Here is a 20,887-nt window from a genome sequence, read left to right on the forward strand (position 1 = left end):
AAAAAAGCATAAAACTAAAATAATAAGAAAATTTTATTTAAAAATTTTTAATTTAGTTTAATTTTAATAAATAAAATAATTTAAAAAAAAATTAAATACATTTTTACTTAAAATTATATGAAAAATTTAAATTTCTTTTTTCATTTTAAATATATTTTTTTAATAAAAATTTAATTGAATTAAAAATATTAAATAAAATGAAAAAAAAATTCTTAAATAAATTTTTGCATCAAATTATATGAAAAAGCTAAAAATTAAAATTAATTTTTTTTAATGTCGACGTCGTACCAGAAAATTCGGATTCAACATAAAACTCTATGAAAAACGCATAAAATTAAAATGATAAAAACAATGTACAATTTACAGATTTTTTAAATTAATTTAATTTTTAAAAATAAAATAATAATAAATTTACTTAAATTAATATAATAAAATTTGATAAAATTTTTAAATAAATGTTTACTTAAAATTATATGAAAAATTTTAATAAAACAAATTTTATTTAAAATTAAAAAAAATTATTAAAATTTTTCCTATAATTTTGAGTAATTATTTATTTAAAGATTTTATCAAAATTTTATTTTATTTAAAATTAAAAAAAAAAATATTAAAAATTAAATTGAATTAAAAATATTAAACATTTTTTAAAATAAATGTTCACATAACATTTTTTTTATTTTTTTTAATAATTTGTTTTTTTTATTTTTTAAATAATTTGTTACTTAAAATTATGTCGGAAAAGTCTAAAATTAAAATTATAAAGAAATTATATTTAAAAGTTTTTAATTTATTAAATTATTTAATTTATTAGAAAATTTTATTAAAAATAAAAAAAAAAATTTCGAATAAATTTTTACTTAAAATTGGATGAAAAGAACATAAAATTAAAATGGTACAAACTTTTTTTTTAATTTTTTTAATTTCTTGTTTTCTTTTGCTTTTGGTTTTAATTTATATACAAATTTTTTGATTAAAAATAAATTGAATTAAAAATTAAAAAAAAAAAATTATAATTTTTTTCATAAAATTATATAAGAAAAGTCTAAAATTAAAATAATAAAGAAATTATATTTACAAATTTTTAATTTATTAAAATACTTAATTTATTAGAAAATTTTAAATAAATTTAAAAAAAATTTTCGAATAAATTTTAACTTAAAATTGGATGAAAAAACCCTCAAAATAAGATGGTACAAACATTTATTTTTTTTTTTTTGTTTTCTTTTGCTTTTTGTTTTCTTTTATATACAAAGTTTTGATTAAAAATAAATTGAAAAATAAAATTAAAAAAAAAATTTAAATAATTTTTTTCATAAAATGATATGAAAAAGGCTAAAATTAAAATGGCAAAAACATTTTTTTCAATTTATTTTTATGATTTTTTTTTTAATTTTTTAACTTTTATTCTTCTTTATTTGCTATTCGTAATCGAATGTAAGCGATTATACAATTTAAAAGTAACACCATTTTTTGTTTAAATTTTTTTTTCCGATTACGAATAGCAAATAAAAAGGAGGAAACTTTTATTAAATAAAACTTTTTTTATTAAAATGAAATTAAATTAAAAATTGAAATAAAATTTTAAAAATAGTTCAAATAAATTTGTTTAAATTCAAATTAAATTATATTTCTTTTCTGTTTTTTGTAAGTTTTAGCTTCATTAATATAAAAAAAAATAACATACAGTCAATTTTCCTATTAGGATATTAAAAAAATGCCTATAAATTGCTTTGCAGCGCCATCAAGAGGTTCCTTATAGAAAAAATATGTATCAAAAATAAATTTTTCGCTCTAAAATATTCTTCTTCTTCTTAATTGGCGCGATAACCGCTTACGCGATTTTAGCCGAGTTTAACAAAGCGCGCCAGTCGTTTCTTTCTCGTGCTAACCGGCGCCAGTTGGACACACCAAGTGAAGCACTAAAATATTAGCTATTATAAATTTGTATTAAAAAAATAACATTCATAATACTTTCGCCAATACGAATTTTCAACTATTAATAGCGATAGCTTCTTTTCAGATTTGAGACGCTCGAGATTTTCTGATCTGATGTGCTTTTTCTTAGAATTTTTTTCTAGAATTCGAGTCTGCTAGGAACGATGTCGCAAAAATGGTCCGCCCTAATGTATGCACATAATTGCGTACATAATATAAATATTAGAAAATTAGTATAAAACCAAAACAATGCATGTTTGAAGAATTATAATTAAATTAGTTTGCGTCTACTAAACTCAAATTAACATAATCATTAAGTTTAAATATTTAGCTGTTAATAATGTGATTGAGATTCAGAGAGGCGGGAGCCTAAAATTTTATACATATATATATATATATTTATTCTATGTTTGTTACTTAAATGGCATTTCCTTAGAAATATTCGATTTAAAGTTAAGTCTCTTCGTTATTTTTTAGCCTCTGTCAATATTTGCACTTAGTAGCATTTATTAAATTCTTTTTTTATTTTATTTTACTTCGGACAGATGATGCTCAACGTTGCTTATGGCTGGCACAAAACATGAAAATCACAGATAATACAAGTATTTACATTTATTTGCATTTATTCAGAAACTTCAAATCTTTCCAATAATAGGGGGATTTTTCACCGAGCTCGGGCTTGCCGAAAAATAAAACTCTACTGAGATCCCTTACTTCAATACATCAATAGTGATATTTTAAACGCTTAGTGAGAAAAATTATAATTAATTAATTTAATTTAAAATTAAAGTAATTATCTATTGACCGCGACATGGCGTAATCTCCTAACATCATCCACACGTTAAACGCAATCGAAAGCGATCGCAAGGGTTTAAGGTTCGATAAGGAGACGATAGGTGCAAGACGTAGAAGACGATATAGTATACTCGTATAAAGATGAGTACCTCACAACACAGAGCGAAAGTATAATCTCCCTTAACATCAATACGCTTATTCCATCCCTGAAGTGAGAATCTGGAAGTGCTGCAAAATACGCTTCCACAGCTGTTATGACCTCATCATTTGATGAAAAACGCTTTCCACGCATGAATTTTTTAGGTCTGGAAACAGATTGTAGTCGCTAGGGGTCAAATCTGGTGAATACGGTGGATGTTTTAACAATTCGAATTTTAATTCATGGATTTGAGCCACGGTGCATCTTGTGACACGGTGCATTGTCTTGATCAAAAAGAATTTTTTTCTTTTGCAAACTGGGCATTTTTCCACGAATGTTTTTCCTCCAGCTGGTCTAAGAGGCTGCAATAATATTCAGAATTTGTTGTTTTACTAGTTTTTAAGTAATTCAGAAACAAAATTCCTTTCGCATCCCAAAAAACTGATGCTAACACCTACTTGGCCAATTTCTGGACACGAACTTCTTTCGGAGGCGAAGAACCAGCTTCACACCTCACACACTCTTTAGCCTCCTGTTTTGATTTATGTAAGATTATGGTGATAGATCCAAGTCTCATCTATGGTGTAGAATCGATGCACAAAATCTACTTTATCCTTTCGAAAACGCTCCAAATGTTACTGAGAAAGTCGCATTCGACGTTTATGCTTTTGCTCCATTGTTAGTGAATGTGGCACCTATTGTGTACACCGCTTTCTGAAACCTAGTACTTCAGTCGAAATAGTCAATGATATAACTATGCCTTCTACTTCCAAATCTCGTTTAGTTACTTGAAGATTTTCCAATATCCGATATCCCGTATTTTCTCTGGTGTTATTGCTGCTTTGGTCATCCGTGACGTGGATGATCTTCAAGACTTGTACGATCACGTTTAAATTCAGCAACCCATCTTTTTATTATAAAAGCAAAAAATTCACTTTCAACTTTCATTCATAAATTTCCTTTGCTTTTAAACCTTCCAAAAAAATAAAACATTAAAAATTCAATCACTGGACGGTACTTGATTTTTCCTTTTGTAGAACTCCCCTGTGACTCGTCGCTACTAAATGGCCTGTAAACAAAGAATTAATTGGCAGATTAAAATAAAACTTCACATTGGTGCATATGAAGGACGTGTCATTATAATAAAAAACAAAAAAACTTTAGGCTAGTAGCAACGCTCTATCTTATCGAGCCGCAAAACTTATTGAACAACCTAGTATAACTTACGCGTACCTCCTTTATTGGGTGGCTCCACATCCAATTTGTGGTGTGGCGCTGATAGTTTTTTATGCGAAGCTTTCTTTTGTTTTCCTTAAATGTAGAAAGTTTGCTTCAAGATTCAATTATTAAAGGTTTGCTCACTAGTAACATTCGATTTTTGATACTCCCTTACAAAAGGTTGCATTTAATAAGGTGAATAAAGTGGAAAATATTAAATCCTTTTTGTTAAAAATCGTAGCAAAAAAGTATTTTCTTACTTAAATGGAAACAAACTGCGAGCGATTTAAAAAATTAATTTTAATTAATATTTGAATGTAAATAATGGTACAAATAAAATTTATTAGCGAAAATTGCCAAGTCTAATATTGAAACAAACTATTTTGTTAAAAATAAATGATTGGCACGTACAATTCTGTTAGGTGTTTGGCCGAGATCCTCCTCCTATTTGTAGAGCGCGTTCCACAAATGGAAGGACCTACAGTTTTAAGCCCACTCCGGTAGATGGTTTTTTATGAGAAACTTTTTTCATGCTGGTACTGTGCTTTGCTAAGCCTCCTCTGGACACTTCATCCATCCATGGGAAGATGGGCTCATTGGAAATAAGTTCCGTCAATTCCAACTTTTTTATAATGAGGTATGCAATGTTATCGATCGTGTCGGGACTATCCAATTATTCTCCCTGTCGTAACTCTTGGGGAAATGCTAGCTCTTTGCTAAACATGAATTCCGTCTAAATCACCACATCATAAGAAATAAAGCTTTGTAAATTCACCACTCATCGATCTCGGATTGCGTCAATTACTCTATCATGTCCTGACTTAAGCGGTATGTGTTCCATGTCATACCACCATAGTCCTGAACATACCGATGAGAGCTCTTTAGCGAGTTGTTGCTTGTAAGCAGACCATTTTGAAAATGAAATGTGTTTTCTACAAATTTTACTTTTCCTCCACTTTTACTCAAAATTTCTAGAGCTAGCAAGCTTCTTGCTAAGGGAGCCGATTTGTCAAGAGAGTACGAGAAAGTTGTTTACTGAGCAAACCTTTTATCATTGAAACATGGTTTTCTTTTCATATTCAGTATTTTTTCGAAATGCATCTGAAATTTTCGATTCGATATGATATGAGTGCCGAGTTTAAATTTCATTAACAAAATAGTTGAGTGAGTAAAAACGTTTGTACATATATGTGTCTGCCCAGGTTCTTTTTTGTTTTTGTTTTGATATAATAGATTCTAAAATTTCAGTTAATTTTTATAATTTTTTGATTATTAGTAGTTTTTAATTATTATTAATTTTATGATTTAATATATTAATTATTTTTAATTTTATTTAATTAATATTATTTTGATTAAATTTTTTTAATTATTATTATTTTTTACATTTTTAATTACACTTATTTTTTAATTACTGTTATTTCTTAATTGTTATCCTTTTCTTAACTTTCGCTCTAATTATAATTTTTGTAATGTAAAATTTTTTATTTTTTTTAACTGCCTTTGTTTTTCTTTGCATTTCTGTTTTTTGCTTGAAGTTTGTTAGGAGTATCACCACAAACGGCATAAGCAGGTTGCGGTTGTTGTAGTTGTAGCAGCATAAACATTCCCCATGCGCATATGAAGAATGCTGCTGTAGTGACAATCCGTAGAACCGACTGTCGTGGGAACGAAATTACTTTCTAGTATAACAAAAAAAAAAACTAATATGCAAAAGTGAGCCTTAAAACTCTGCTAAATGTGATTTTCCTGTTGTTAAATTTCACTTTCACGACAGTCAGGTACTAAGCCGCCAACTACGGAAGGAGTTTTTCCGATCAAGAACTACAGTAGCAGTGATCTGATCGGTATATCAAGAACTGTTAACATTATTTTCTTACGTAATAATAAATATATTTTTGTTTTTGTAATAAGTTGTACAACTGTATGTCCGTTCCTCATTAGTAAAGACTACACAAAAGTACACTTAGACGCCGTTCGTTAATTCATCAGAATCATTCCTTCCAAACAAAATATGAAATAATTCAAATGTAATTATTGTTAACATTTTAATTAAGTATAACTGAATTGAATTAAGCTCGTAAGCATACCTTAAAGATAATGAGACTAGTGCATACCCAATAATATAAAAAACTAATATAAAAACAAAAACTTATTTGGATTTCATTGATAAATAAATATGATAATATTGAAAGACGATATTCGGTGGAAGTTATTGCAATTAAATATTTTGATATAACACGGGATAATAGAGAATAAGGTGTAACATTTTACAGTAAATAACATAAAAGCGTTAGAAACTTGCACAGTTTTAAAAGCAGTGTAAATATGGACTTAGTCCTCTTACTGATATAACAAAAAGGACAAGAAAACGGTTGAATACATTTTTTGCAATGTAAAAAATTATTCTACTTAAATACCAAAGTCGCACTGTGTGGAGTTTTAGAAAATTATAACTCTGTTATTGGAATTGGGAATTTTTGCTTTAGAGTTAAAAAAATGAGGGTTTCCAAATTTTTTTGATGACAAAAAGGCTGTGCGATACATACAAATTATTATTATGAGATGACGTGAGTGCATTTGGATTCCCGCCAGTGACAGTTCAGAGGATTTAGTTAAATTCGAAACACTCTTTATGATTATATTTTAAAAGCAGTGTAAATATGGACTAATTCCTTTCACTGAAGCAACAAAAGGCAGAAGTAAACGATGAGATAAATTTTGTGCAATGTATAAAATGATTCTACTGTTCATGGAATGCAAAAATTTGCGGTTTGAAAAAAAAAAATCAAAGGTTTAAGTTACTTTAGAGAGTAACAGAGTGGGCGGGGTGTAACATTTGGAGGAATCGCATGGAAAACATATTTACGGATGGCTCGGAAAATAGAAGAGTTGATGGAGGGGCATTCTGCTAGGAGCTCCCCATCAAGATCACATTTGGATTTCCGCACCCCTGTAGTGTTTTCCAATGAGAAGTCATCGATATTGTGGAAAACGTGGTTCTGCTTGCGTCTGTGATTACTGTAAAGGAGGTTAATATCTTCTCCAACAGCCAAGCGGCAATTAGAGCCTTGGACTCGTTGTTTGTGCGTTCGAAATTAGTCGGGGAACGCCTGATTTCTGTCTCGATTGCATCAGAATACTTCGACAATAGGTCCATTTGGGTTCCCGGTCACAGCAGCATAGAGAGGAACTGCAGGACCGATGGGATGACTAGACAGGGAACCCTGAAGACGGATTCATCGCAAAGTCGCGAGATTCTTCTGGTAATGGGTAGATCAAGGGCGCTCGAACTTCAAGTGGGCCCCTAGCTAGGGCAGCCATTTAACCTAAGCTAAATTACTTTTTGTCCTCAAAAAAAGAACGTTTTTCCACTTTTCTAGAGTTTTCCTCTTCGATTGATCTTTTTATAATTTTTGGTATGTGGAGATTAAAAATGATGCGTGAAAAAATACCGACCAAGCAAAAGTGCAACGTTTTCTACCCTCTATAAAACGTTACTTGGAGCTTTTTCCATCTGATTTTCATTTTACCAGCGTAAACAAGTTCGTCGAAATAGTTGAGCAAAAATTTGAATTGCCATTTGAGTGAAAAGAAGATCAAAGATCTGCACCACTCATGAATCACCCTATATGAGTGCTCCATTTAAGTACGATATAATACAAGATTAATAAAAATAAATAATTGGCGCGTACACTTCTGTTAGGTGTAGCTCCGAGCTCCTCCTCCTATTTGTGGTGTGCCGTGTTCCACAAATGGAGGGACCTACAGTTTCAAGCCGACTCCGAACGGCAGATATTTTTATGAGGAGCTTTTTCATGGCAGAAATACACTCGGAGGTTTGCCATTGCCTGCCGAGGGGCGACCGCTATTAGAAAAATGTTTTTATTAATTTTGCTTTCACCGAGATTCGAACCAACGACCTCTCTGTGAATTCCGAATGGTAATCACGCACCAACCCATTCGGCTACGGCGGCCGCCTGTCAAAATTAATCATCCAATTTTTTGACTAAATACAAAAAAAAAAAATATGTTGAGTGATAGTAATCTTTGTTTTAACCTTTACGCGCTCCATTGCTTACCTGTTTGTATACTGCCGCTGTCTAAATCACAAGTGTCGATTATGATAGACGCACGGCATTATTTGCAAAAATTAGAAACCTCCGTTAGATTGATTAATTACCGATGAATTGGCCAACTGCGGATTACCGATTATCCCAAAGGGACCAGAGCCAATAATCGGACTCAGTTTTGCAGGAACCATGAATTGGATCAGCGATTTTATGAGCAATTTACATAAAGAACGATGGTCCAGTCTAGAACGCTGCAGAGCTGCATAATGTTTTGTGACAAGCCCAAACAGAAAACTGTCAAGCTTAATTCTAAAAAACTTTTTTTTTAGAAAAGACGTTCGGTTGGTGGTTGGTATTATTACAGGACACAATCCATGGGGTCAGCAGACGACTATTATTGGAATCATTGGGGACCCGATTTGTCCGTCTTGCTGAGAGGAGCCGGATAACACTGAGCATTTTCTCTGTGAGTGTTCTGCCTTTGCTAGTGTAAGGCTACAAATTTTGTGTGCCGATGTCATGAGAACGAGTAAAATTTGTTATCTCAAACTGGAGAATATTTTCAAGTATACCAAAGAATCTGGAAAATTCTCACAGGACTGGCTATCTCTGTTTCTGGCTTTATTCTATCCTACCTCTTTCTCTCTGCCACTTTTCTCCTTTCCTCCTTGACTAATAACCCTTTTACTTTCCAGTGCTTCGAATGCAATGGGCTTTTTAGCCTGAGTGTTTTAAGAGTTACCATTCTCTCGAAGCTTCTTGGCTCGCATCTTTCAAATTTCAGGATGATTAATTTCTCGCCATTTTGCCTATAAAATCTATAGCTTCACGCGCATATACAATTTTTCCTACACAACCCAGCGCAATATTGCCCCAGCTGGACGAAACACCTCAATCAATTATTTTCTTATACACTTCGAAGTCCGGTTTTTAAAAGTGTTTTTGAAGTGAAACTTCTTTTGTCTCGAAGGATGAAACGCTGTGAGGAGTAAAACCATAGCGTTTCATCTACATGTGACGCTACGCCAGCGCCATCTGTTAAAAGCGTGGCGTGGATGAAACGCTGTGAGGAGTAAAACTACGCTAAACTACGTAAAACTCACGCTATGCCAGCGCCATCTGTTAAAAGACTGGCGTGGCGTGTCGTCGTGAATGTAATGCGGTCGTTTATTATTGCATTCTTATCGAATGTAATTTGTAAATATGACATTTGATTGACGGCCGCCGTAGCCGAGTGGGTTGGTGCGTGATCGCCATTCGGAATTCACAGAGAGGTCGTTGGTTCGAATCTCGGTGAAAGCAAAATTAATGAAAACATTTTTCTAATAGCGGTCGCCCCTCGGCAGGCAATGGCAAACCTCCGAGTGTATTTCTGCCATGAAAAAAATCTGCTCATAAACATATCATAAAACAAAATGAAATAAAAGTATAAAAAAAAAAAAAAAAAAAATTTTCTTGTGATTCGAACCAAGGATTTCGGATCGGAAGCCCACATTGCTAGCCGCTGGGCTATCACGCTGTGCTGTCGCCGCAAAATAATGTATCATAAATCTGTTTACCATACCAAAGACCATACACTTTGCGAACGCATTTCGGTGGAAACAGTTGACAGTTATCCCAAACACAATATTATATTAGTAACGCGAGACGCGTCATAGAGTGTGTGTGTAGTTTTGAGCAAATCTTACAAACATATTTTGTTTTGTTGATTGATTTCTGTTAAATATGGCATCAAATCAACAAAAACGGAAACCGAAAACAGGTGCTGAACGGCAACGTGAGTATTTGGAGCGTAAAAAATTAAGAGCTACTGTTGAACACCGTGACAGGGAATCCTCCGGTTGTACGATAAGTGATAATTTGTAGTACCAACAACAAGATGCGGAACTACCATTGATGCAGTATTTCATCGATACCTTGATAGATTAGAATGTAGATCATTTTTTACGTATTTCAGTTACCATAAAGCCCTTGTTTCATTTTTGGAAAACGAATCCAATAATGATAATGACAATGCCGAGAACCAAATGTAATTGAGTACAATAAATTCATTTCTTTTTATATTAAAATAAATAAATAATTCTGTTTAATAAAATTCCATTCCATGCTTTCCATGACTTCTGCATGCATTATATTGAAATAATAGTTAAATTATTGATTTGTTGATAAAAGAAGTTTCACTTCAATCGTGCGGGTTCCGTGAACTACCACACACTTTCTTTTTTTAACTAATTTTTTTTTTCATAAAATTTTATAACAACAAAGCCTCATTCTTGTACTTGTTGCTGCGTACTCTCATCCGTTCCATCACTTGGCTGGGATACTTGTGAAAGACGGCTCTCAAGCGATGCTTTGCTTCTACGCCTGCGCACCGATTCCATTGATTGAGTGCGCTTTTTCATCGATATTTCCGCATCATTCATTTGTCGGCAACTGTCCACAAAATAAATCAAATCAGGACTATTCAAGATTTTTGCCACAGCATAAGCCTCGTCGAGTATTTCCTTGGTACGTTCCACTTTATGGAGCACTGCTTGAGCTTTGCAAATTAATAATGTGCTGAGGAAGCGCCAAACGTTGCTGTTGCAATTTTTCGTTTCTGCATAAAAATTAAAATGAATGTTGTGAATTTAGTACTTAAGTAAGTATGCGGGCATGGGAGGTGAGTTATGTGAGAGTGAGAATATACCTTCAACAGCTTTACGCCCCACCGAACTACACTCGTCGACTCGGTTCTGTTTCAAATGGCTGCGGGCGATTTCATGCAGCAAATAACACTTCTCAATCGAATATTTGGAGAAGTGTATGCGTTTCTCCAAGCGTGCCAAATATTTTCTATATGTAAAGAAATAACATTTATGAATGTGACATATAAAATGTACAAAGACAAGTTTTGATGTATAGTGTGAACAGATTGGAGGTACTTGTTCCAAAAGGGGTTTTTTGGCAGAGCACGCGTGACTACTGCCAAACTAAATACATAGTTTTTTTCAGTATTCCTTGGCATTTCATTATGAAAAGTCTTACGATTACCAATCGTACAATTCTATACAAAAATGGACGCTCTGTGAAAAGTGTTCAACGCGCGCTCAGGCCAACTTATGGTGTACAGCGATGAGACCCATTTTTGACTTAACGGCTACGTCAATAAGCGAAATTGTCGTATTTGGGCTGAAGAGCAACCCGAAGCCATTCAAGAACAGCCATTACACCCATTGAGAGCCATCGCTTGGTGCGGCCTATGGGCTGGAGGAATCATTGGCCTATTTTTCGTCAAAGACGAGGTTGGTGCCAAGGTAACATTGAATGGCGAACGCTATCGCGCCATGATAAACGACTGGCGCAGGAAATTGAAGCTTGTGATCTCCACAGCACAAGACTTGCCATACAGTCCATGAAACAATGGATTTACTGCGTCGTTGTTTAGGTGACTAGTTTATCTCTCGTCTCGGACCAGTGGATTGGTCAACAAGATTGTGTGATATTACACCTTTGGAAATTTATTTGTGAGGGTATTTAAAGCCTAAATTCTTTGTGGATAAATATGTTTCCATTGAGGCATTCGATGCCAACACTACTAAAGTTATTGGGAAGTGTCCGACCGAAGCCCTGCAGCGAGTCACGAGTACGGTACACTAGACAGGGCCGGGTTTAAACTATGCAGCGCCTGTCTGGTCGCCTGGAACCAGTGATTCGCAGTGGACGAAGCTAAAGACTTGTCAAAATACTGCCATTAGAACTGCGACAGGATATGTCTTGATGTCCCCACTTCAACATCTACACGACGAGGCTCATATGTTCCCTGTAAAGGAGCACAATAAACTGCTCAGCAAACAGTTCCTGTTAGGGTATTACCGCAGGTCCTACCCATGCAAACTCCTGCTTGAGCCTGAGCCACCTCCCAGGCACGTTAGCAGACATCTCCTCAACTACGCGGACGAGATCCAAGACAAAACAGACCGACAATTACTGGATTGGACAGTGTACAGACAGACAATAAACGACATTCATCGGGAGACTCTTACCACCTTCTTAAGCTCCCGACCCCCGAGTGCCGTCATCAAAGTCCAACCACCACCCATTGTAGACGAAGAGCTCCAACTTCCCCGAGATTCGCGCGTAACTTTGGCACAAATTACTACCTATTCAGAATTGACCCCTACATACTAAACATATGTCCGGCATGTGAGGGCACCCCGCGCGACACTAACCACCTTTTCACCTGCCCCATCAAATACACTCATCTAACACCCCTCTCCCTCTGGACCCAACCTGTCGAAACAGCAAGTTTCCTGGGCCTACCGTAAGATGAGCGAGTCAAAGACGACCGGTGATTATACTACTACACTGACAGGGCAAAGTTACTGCTACAACAACAAGCGAGGCATGAGTCATTCAAAATTGGTGTTTACGGATGACCGAATTACGGCGCAGTTGCGGCCAACATTTGAAAGGGATTATCTTTAAAAATAAATTTCATGAAAACTTCTGCATAAAAATAACAGTGAGTTCCAATAAATTTGAATTTTCGTTATTTTATTTCAATTTAAAAGCCTATACATAGTTTTCGCAAAACATTTTAACCCATTAGTGTCCCTCAGTGTTGGTCTTGGAGTTAGAAAGTTCAAAGGCTCCACAAATTTATGCCTTGTCGAATTTTACTATGGATCTTATTTCACAGAAATTTCATACGATCAATAAAAATCAGCAAAAAATTCAAAATTTGTTTGGAAAAGAAGAGCCTATTGTAGATTGATTTGGTGTCCCACACTGTTACTTACAAAAAAAAAGAGGAATTTTAATTTGAAAACCAATCCCCTTACCTCATTTTGCATTGAACATTTATAATACATATATATTGAACCCAAGGATGATAGATTTGCCAGGTTTGCTCTTTAACTACTGTGATAAAGAAAATTGTGAGGCAAACTACGGCTGTCACGTCACGAGGGAGATTTAATCGGATTTTGCACGATCATTTCACATATATTCCCAGACTTTTCCGATAGGTCGTTGGTCAGACGGTCACGAAGTGTTATTGGTTGATTTTTTCGTATATCACTAACACATTCTCAATCCTTTTGTAAACACATCCCAAGAGACGTCAACCTATGAGCTGATTTTGTCAAATTCGCTGAGAGCCGAATAACGGTCTGCGGTCATTATATATTGAACCTATATCAAAGTATTTGATGAGATCCCTGCACGTCTTAAATTCACTTTTTAGCAAGTGACGGCTTACGAGTAATACTCGTTGTTGTAATACTCGTTGCATCATAAAATGTGGGAGAGTCCTTCATGTAAACATCTATGGTACACTTACTTATAAGCAATCATCGTATAATCAGTGGCATCCGGTTCTTGATAAGTGGATTTATCTCCGAAAACAAACGAAACTGCACGATCCTTGTTCTTGTCGGTTGGAATGCGCAACAAATGTAACAAACGGTTCTTGTTGAAATGGACTGGCTGTGAGTTAATCCGTTCAATGTAGCGATCGATGTAAGCCAGCGCTAAAGTATTGTAGACTTCATTGAGGAACTCGAACTTCCATGGCATAACACGATGTGTCTTCAATACCACATAATCGCCCATAACTTCTTCGACATATTTACTGAGTTTCTATGAAATTTTAGATGGGAAACGCTACTTGTATGCACTTATTCGTATACCAGCGAAATTACTTACATCAATTTTTCCCTTGGCTCTCATTTGACGAATTGTGCGCAATATCGTCAGCATATTACGACGCGTCTGGTACTGTATATGATTCAGATGTGCCTCACGATGCTTCTCCCAAACTGTCTTATCCGGACACTTGCGCATTTGCTCATTGTATAGCGGACTTCGTGCTTGAAGCATTTTCTAGAAATGAATGACAATACAGATTGAAGCGAAATAACCACCCCTATGTTCAAGTAGTGAATTTAGGGATTTCTTAATAAGTCTTGGTAAATTTGCGATCCCCCAAAAAACCTTGGCGGAAAAAACCTTTCGAACTTTGGAAAAAGTGTGTTTCGCTAGATCTCTCCTCGCACTCTTTGAGGTGATAAGAGTATAGAGTCGGAGCCACACAAAGTTTACGAGGGTTTATATGGCTAAACAGATCAAGACCATGGCTCCGCACGCGAGCTGTTATCTTTTTTTGGATAACACAGCCGGAGTTGTCTTACAAAATTTGCTAATCAGGCTATACATCTTTTTCTTCTTAATTGGCGCGATAACCGCTTTCGGCCGAGTTTAACAAAGCGCGCCAATCGTTTCTTTCTCGTGCTAACCGGCGCCAGTTGGACACACCAAGTGAAGCCAAGTTCTGCTCCACCTGATCTTTCCAACGCAGAGAAGGCCTTCCTCTTCCCCTGCTACCACCAGCATCGAATACTTTGAGAGCCGGAGCGTTTCTAACCACTCGGACGACAGGACTCAGCCAACGTAGCCGGACTATAAATACGAGCATTATAAATATATTGACCACAGCGTCACCTAGCGGAAACATTTTTGCAAAGATATTTGTAATTTCATCTGTGAAGGTTATGTAAATAGCAAAACTGGTAACTTGCAATGTTTAGATTTATTGGAGGCTGGTACGTCGACCTCATGATCTTTTGTGCCCTCTACTCATCACAGTACCTCATCTAGATCCCGTTCTCTTATTCAACTTAACATAGAGCTGGGTTGGACTGTGCGTGTGTGCCTTTCTTCCGGCGGCAAATGGCCAAGAAGTCTCCACCTTCTTCGCGCTATAGCGCTGGATTCAAGGAGAAGGTGAATTGGAGTCTCCTGGGATTGAACACAGAAAGGACAAGAATCAGTGAACTACGCAGTCGGCAATGGTATGTGAGGATGCCCATCCACATTCTCAATTTATCCTTAGGGAAAGTCATGAGGTCTTTGTACCTCTTTTGGTTGTACCCTTCCAGTAAGGATTTCGCCTGCCGTAGGGCTATAGTTTGGTGCAAGCTAAGCTCCCTTAGTTTTAGGTCTTCACTCCTAAGCTTCATCAAGAAGAAAGAAACAGCTATGGCAAGGAAAGGCTCGTGAAACTTGCTCTGTTAAAGGAACCCCAGTTTGAGGGGAGCATCACTCACTGAAGATATCATCTTTCGTACGACGCGCGCAGTAAACGCGGATCTGTGACATCAGTGTATGTTTTCATTTTGAGATATCCCCTGAAAAGAAAATCCTAATATACATACACAAATGGCGGTTTGCATAGCCGATTGTGGCCTCTATTGATCCGAGTTTGAAACCCACTGTAGGCACGAAGCATCAAATATCAGAAACGACTTTTCATCAATAGAACACGTTTTTTCTAATAGCGGCTGTCACTCCAACCTTCGAGTGCATTTCTGTCATGAAAGAGGTTCTCAGGCAAACCACCGAGTGTATTTCTGCCATGAAAAAGCTCCTCATAAAAATAAACTGTAGGTCCCTCCATTTGTGAAACATCAAGACGCACACCACAAATAGGAGGAGGAGCTCGGCCAAACACTCAGAAAGGGTATACGCGCCGATTATATATACATATATATAAGAGGTTCTCATAAAAATCATACTTTGCTCGGAGATGGCATAAAACTGTAGGTTCGTTCAAGCCAACAGCAAAAGCATACACCATAAATTACAGCGTTCCAACGACAGTCGGTTCTATGTTATCGAAACCGCCCGGTTTTATGTACGACCAAGGATTACCACTCCAGCAGCATTCACCGTGCATGTATGCGAAATGTTTATTCTGAACCATACCAGATAGAATCTTCTGTTTTTGTTGGATGCTGCAGCTCCGAGCAAATCAACTTTACAGACCTAATTGATCTACCTCTGGGTAGCTCCCGAACATCCGTTTGAGAGCGAGCTAATATGAGAGGGCAAAGCAACCAGGTATCTGGTTGTGGGCTGGGTTTGGGACCCGCCACGTAAAAATCTCTCCAAAGAAAAACTACGCGAATCTCGGATGAGAACTGCTTACACTGATGACGACCCCTATAAACCAGGTTTTCGCGCTAATCAAGAAGCAGAATTGATCTGCGACGCACTAGAATGTGAGAAAAATTGATTGCATGCAATAAAATGAGAAACGTCACTCTCGGGAAGGGCCTCAGCAGTGTATGCCCTCGCGATTACTGCCGTATTTTGACACTACGGTATGTTGCAGTTATAACTTTTTCAACCGAAACACTTTTCAAACCAAATATAAACTTTCTATCGAATACCCTGCGTGCATGCGCTTATACGAGTACTAAAAATTAGAAATTTTTTCGGATCCCATAGTCAGCCTACTCACAATTTGTTTATCTTACCAAAAATTTCTTTAGCACTTCATATTTGGTATGTGCCAGATGGCGCAAGAAAGGCGTGGAAACTTTGCACTGCGGCAACAGTAGGTGGGGATTTTCTCGCAGATCTTTCAGGAATAGTACATCAATCCAACTTTTGTTGTAATAAATTTGATTGAATACTTTGAATGCGCGTTCCCGCCTAGCGACCTCACGTGGTGACAGCAGCACTTCCTGTAAATCGTGAAATTTTAGGTATTTCCTTGTATTTTATTTTTTTTTTGTTTTGACGATTCGTCGCTACCTCCTTTTCGAGCATGCTAAGCACGTCACATTTGCCCTGCTCACGTAGTATTTTCCATAATGGGCGTGGATCAACGTATTTCCTGCGTTCCAAGTAATGCAAAACCTTTTCGAAAATCTTCTCATTTCTCATTATGAACGGACCAAGAGTTTCACCAATAGAATCGTTGAAATTCTCATTTACTACAACTAAACGATTCTCAAACGCCGCTACTTTATTGCCATAGAATACATGCGTATTGTCATGCAATTCCATTTTACAATTCTCGAATTGGTTTAGCTCATACAGCGCATCACAAATCTCAAGATTTATTGGAGCATTATTTGGTTCAATAGCTGCAAGAGAAAACTGTGTTTAAATATGCAAATGTGTGTATATATATTGAGATGTTTATCGGCAAATAATGCAAGCTCATGAATATATTATATGTATGTATGCATGTACCTCCTGCTGCCAGACCATCCTCCAGTGCTCCTTGCGTCTGCGCAATACTGCGCTTGCACTGGCTGCGGAAGTAAAGTGCACGGGAATCGTCATCCTTCAGCTCCAGCGATTTGTTGTAGTAGTTCGCTGCAATATCCAATTGTTGTTTGTGTGTGTAGAAAAGCCCCCAATCGCGATAGAGTATCTGCACATGTTCGTCACTCCAAGCGATCTTCTCCCACGGCAGTACTTGCACCTCCTGCATCCTGTCAATTTGCTTTAGTTTATTTTTGCTTTCAGAGTTAACGTTTTGATCTCAATACTTTTGGCGCACAATGATGGCTAGTTGTTGTTTTTTTTTTATTTATTAGAATTTGATTGCAAAATATTAAAAATAAATTATTTGGCCTTGAAAGCAGATTTTTGTAATTTTCTTATTTGTGATTTTGTTCATTTCACTTTCTGACGTGAAGAGACCTGATAGCGAACAAAATTTAAATTTTTCTTGCGTAGTTGAAAATTATTTTATTATTGAAAAACCGAAAACGACATGACATAAAAATCGTCACGCAATTAAAATATGTAAAACTATCAAACTTAAAAAACTGACTTACTGAATGTATAAATTTAATTTTTTGTTTGGCCATGTAGAATTTTAGAACGAACGTGTGATTTTCAAAATATGTAGAATCTGCAAGTTATTTTTGAAGCGAAACTTCTTAGGCGTCGATGGACGACCGAAAATGGAGAGTAAAATTTCAAGGCCATGCAACGTTTTGGGAATTTTCGTTCCGCCAGTGAGAAAACAGATATAACATAGAGGAAAAGGAGAGAGAAGAGCTATACCTTATATATATCTTAGATACACTTTGGGCTATTTTTCCTGAGTTTTTCCTTGCGGTTGCTAATTTCTAGTGAGAAATAACACAGCCTTGGTGCAAACTTCGAAATATAGGAAATAATAGCAGGAAATATATTTTTGGTGCATACTTTTTGGCGTTATATTTCCTTGGAGCCTCCTGTTTGGACGTTTTTTGGTCCCAATTTTTTTGCCGTTTTGCAGCCTGTATAGTTCCCGGATTGTGGACTTAACCATGCTCCGATGCCACCAGACCACAGAAGCGTAAGTGATGATTGGCGTGATAAGTGCTGTGTATATCCATAGGACCAAGGCAGGTTTCAGACCCCAGGTTTTACCAAAGGCTATGCGGCATTGCTGGAAAATCCTCAATGCGCGATTCACCTTCAGTGAAACGTGTATCTCCCAAGTCAGCTTCTTATCCAAGACTCCTAGATATTTAGCTTCATCGGAAAGACCAAGTGTCACACCTTTCAGTGTTGGAAGACTATGGTTATTTTGTTCGGATTAACGGAAAGACCTTGTCTCATGCACCAGTCATCGATTTTGCCCAGAATCCTCTGCACTTCCGTGCAAAGCCTCCTTAGGGATTTATTCGATGTTAGCGCACAGACATCGTCCGCATATGCTTGGACATGAAAACCGAGTTCCTGCATCTCTGCTAGACGAAGCACCACAGCAGCGGAGAAAGAACACCCCCTTGGGGACATCCTTGCTTGGCCCTGACGGTGATTAGTTCATTACTGTTCTCTACAGCGGTTAACAGCCTCTCAGAGAGCGTGGAATATATCCATTTTACAATGCCAGACCATTTTGTTTGATTAACTCCGAGTCGTTCGGCAGAAAAACATATCGAGCCGAAAGTGGCATTATCAAAAGCCCCCTCAATGTCTATGAACACGCCCATTGTGTATTCGTCAGCTTCCAGCCCGGCTTCAAACTTGCTAACAAAATCGTGTAAGGGGGATTCGCATGATTTTCCACTCTGGTAAACGTGTTGATTTCTACTAAGTGGACTTCTCGGCAATACCCACACTCGAATATGTTTCTCCACCACTCGCTCCAGACTTTTCAACATGAACGAGGTCAAACTGATTGGTCTAAAACTTTTTGCTTGGGAATAGTCATCTTTTCCTGGTTTCGGAATAAATACTACTCTTACGCGTCGCCATTGGGATGGTATATAACCAAATGCAAGACAGGCTGTGAAGATCCTTTCAGGCCCTCAATTAGCCTGTCTCCTCCTTTTTTAAGCATTGCTGGATATATATTTAGTCGGGTCCGGCGAACTTAAAGTTCTCAAAGGAAGACAAGGAAAACCTTATCGTTACTTTTGTGACTATCTGACTAGCTGTAGCTAGAGGTTCCACCGTTGCTATCGTTATTGTTCATGCCACTCTCTACTTCAGAGAGTGTTCTACTACCCGGAAAATGGGTTTCGAGTAGAGCATTAAACGTTTCCGATTTGGAAATGGTGTATCAACCATCAGGTTTTCGAATGGAATCCAGCCAGAGCAGCCTAGATGAAGAACCTTACAAAATCTCGCTGTTTCCCTCATTTCTTCGACGTAACTGCAGAAATTTCTATAGGATTCAAGTTTCGGATTATATATATACATATATTCATTTCGGCGGAATTTTCTTGTTATTATAATTTTTTTAATTCCTCGCAGTTTCTATAGATTTTCTTGTATGTATACGTAGTTGTTTGTTTTTATTGTACCCGATAGGTCTACACGAACTTCCAATTGGGCAGCCATTTTGTGACTGAATTTGCAAGTTAGAAGGTGGAATTTTTGAATGTGTATATTTTGATTGATTTTCTGAACATTTTCGTTTCTCCGGTTAATCCTCTCCCACGGCAATGTCGGTACTTATATCATTTTAGTGTTAAAAAAAATATTCCCTTCTGAGGCATGTTAACGTTTAATATTCCAATGGCATCCGATGCGTTTCCAAAAACGAAAAGGTTTTATATTCGAATTCGGTTTAAATTTGAATGAACGCCAGGGGCTCCGTATACAAAAACTGTAAAAAAATTGTGTACTATATTATATAGGGTTTTCCAATAACAGGTGTTATTGGTGAATGGATCGCGCTATCGAGAGATGATTAACGATTTTTTGTGGCCGAAATTAGTTTATATGGATCTGGACAACGTTTATTTTCAACAAGATGGCGCTACGTGCCACACAAGCAACGAAACCATTGATCTTTTACGGCAAAAGTTTCCGGACCGTGTTATCTCTCGAAGAGGTGATCGCAATTAGTCACCGAGATCTTGTGATTTAACACCTTGTGACGTTTTTCTTTGAGGCCACGTGAAAGAGAAGGTCTACGCCAATAGCCCAGGGTCGATTGAAGTCCTCAAAGATGGAATTTGTGAGGCTATCGAGGACATAGAGCAGCCACTTTGCAATTCGGTTATGGAAAATTTCATGAAAAGGATATTGCCCTGTAAGCGTGGTCGTGCTGGTCATTTGACTGATGCTATTTTCCACTATTAACGGCATACCTTCCTCTTTATAATGAAATAAACATCCGATTATTTATATTAAAAAAAAACATTTTTCTTTGAATATCAAAATAACACCTCTGATTGGAAAACCCTTATATATTTCTTAATGTTTTTGTTGCCTTTAGGCGACAATAATATTCAGTTTCAATTATTTCACATACTTGATTAACTTTGTAATTGCATATTATATTTTTTTTTATAAAATTCTGTTCTTTCATTACTGCGAATAGATGGAGTTAGCGGTGCGTCATTTGTATAGCTGTTTGAAACGAAAACACTCCCGTACTATATTTGAAAGATTTTTTTTATTGTGGTAATTTCAGTAAGTCACTTGGTAGTGGCATCTCTGG

At 36.3% G+C, this 20,887-nt stretch overlaps 1 protein-coding gene across 1 annotated transcript; it reads right to left on the bottom strand.

The window, feature by feature from the left end:
• Window positions 1–10,387: 10,387 nt before the first annotated feature.
• Window positions 10,388–17,735, bottom strand: LOC129239244 (uncharacterized). Its single transcript, XM_054874602.1, has 7 exons — window positions 17,182–17,735; window positions 16,738–17,072; window positions 16,458–16,667; window positions 13,846–14,022; window positions 13,481–13,779; window positions 10,847–10,992; window positions 10,388–10,756 (listed from the first exon to the last, which is right to left on the bottom strand). The coding sequence occupies exons 1-7, from the start codon at window positions 17,423–17,425 to the stop codon at window positions 10,425–10,427; spliced, it is 1,743 nt and encodes a 580-aa protein (XP_054730577.1). The 5' UTR covers window positions 17,426–17,735; the 3' UTR covers window positions 10,388–10,424.
• Window positions 17,736–20,887: the final 3,152 nt, after the last annotated feature.

Source organism: Anastrepha obliqua, chromosome 2 (genome assembly GCF_027943255.1).
Source record: "Anastrepha obliqua isolate idAnaObli1 chromosome 2, idAnaObli1_1.0, whole genome shotgun sequence".
NCBI classification, from domain to species: Eukaryota; Metazoa; Arthropoda; class Insecta; order Diptera; family Tephritidae; genus Anastrepha; species Anastrepha obliqua.

Bases quoted from the DNA above. Each gene is read 5' to 3' on its own strand.
- LOC129239244 (XM_054874602.1), bottom strand. From the start codon at position 17,425: ATGCAGGAGGTGCAAGTACTGCCGTGGGAGAAGATCGCTTGGAGTGAC. The intron at 14,023-16,457 runs GTAAGATAAACA...ATTCATTTCTAG, and splicing joins AAGTGCTAAAGAAATTTTTG to AAAATGCTTCAAGCACGAAG. The intron at 10,757-10,846 runs GTATATTCTCAC...ATTTTTATGCAG, and splicing joins GGGGCGTAAAGCTGTTGAAG to AAACGAAAAATTGCAACAGC.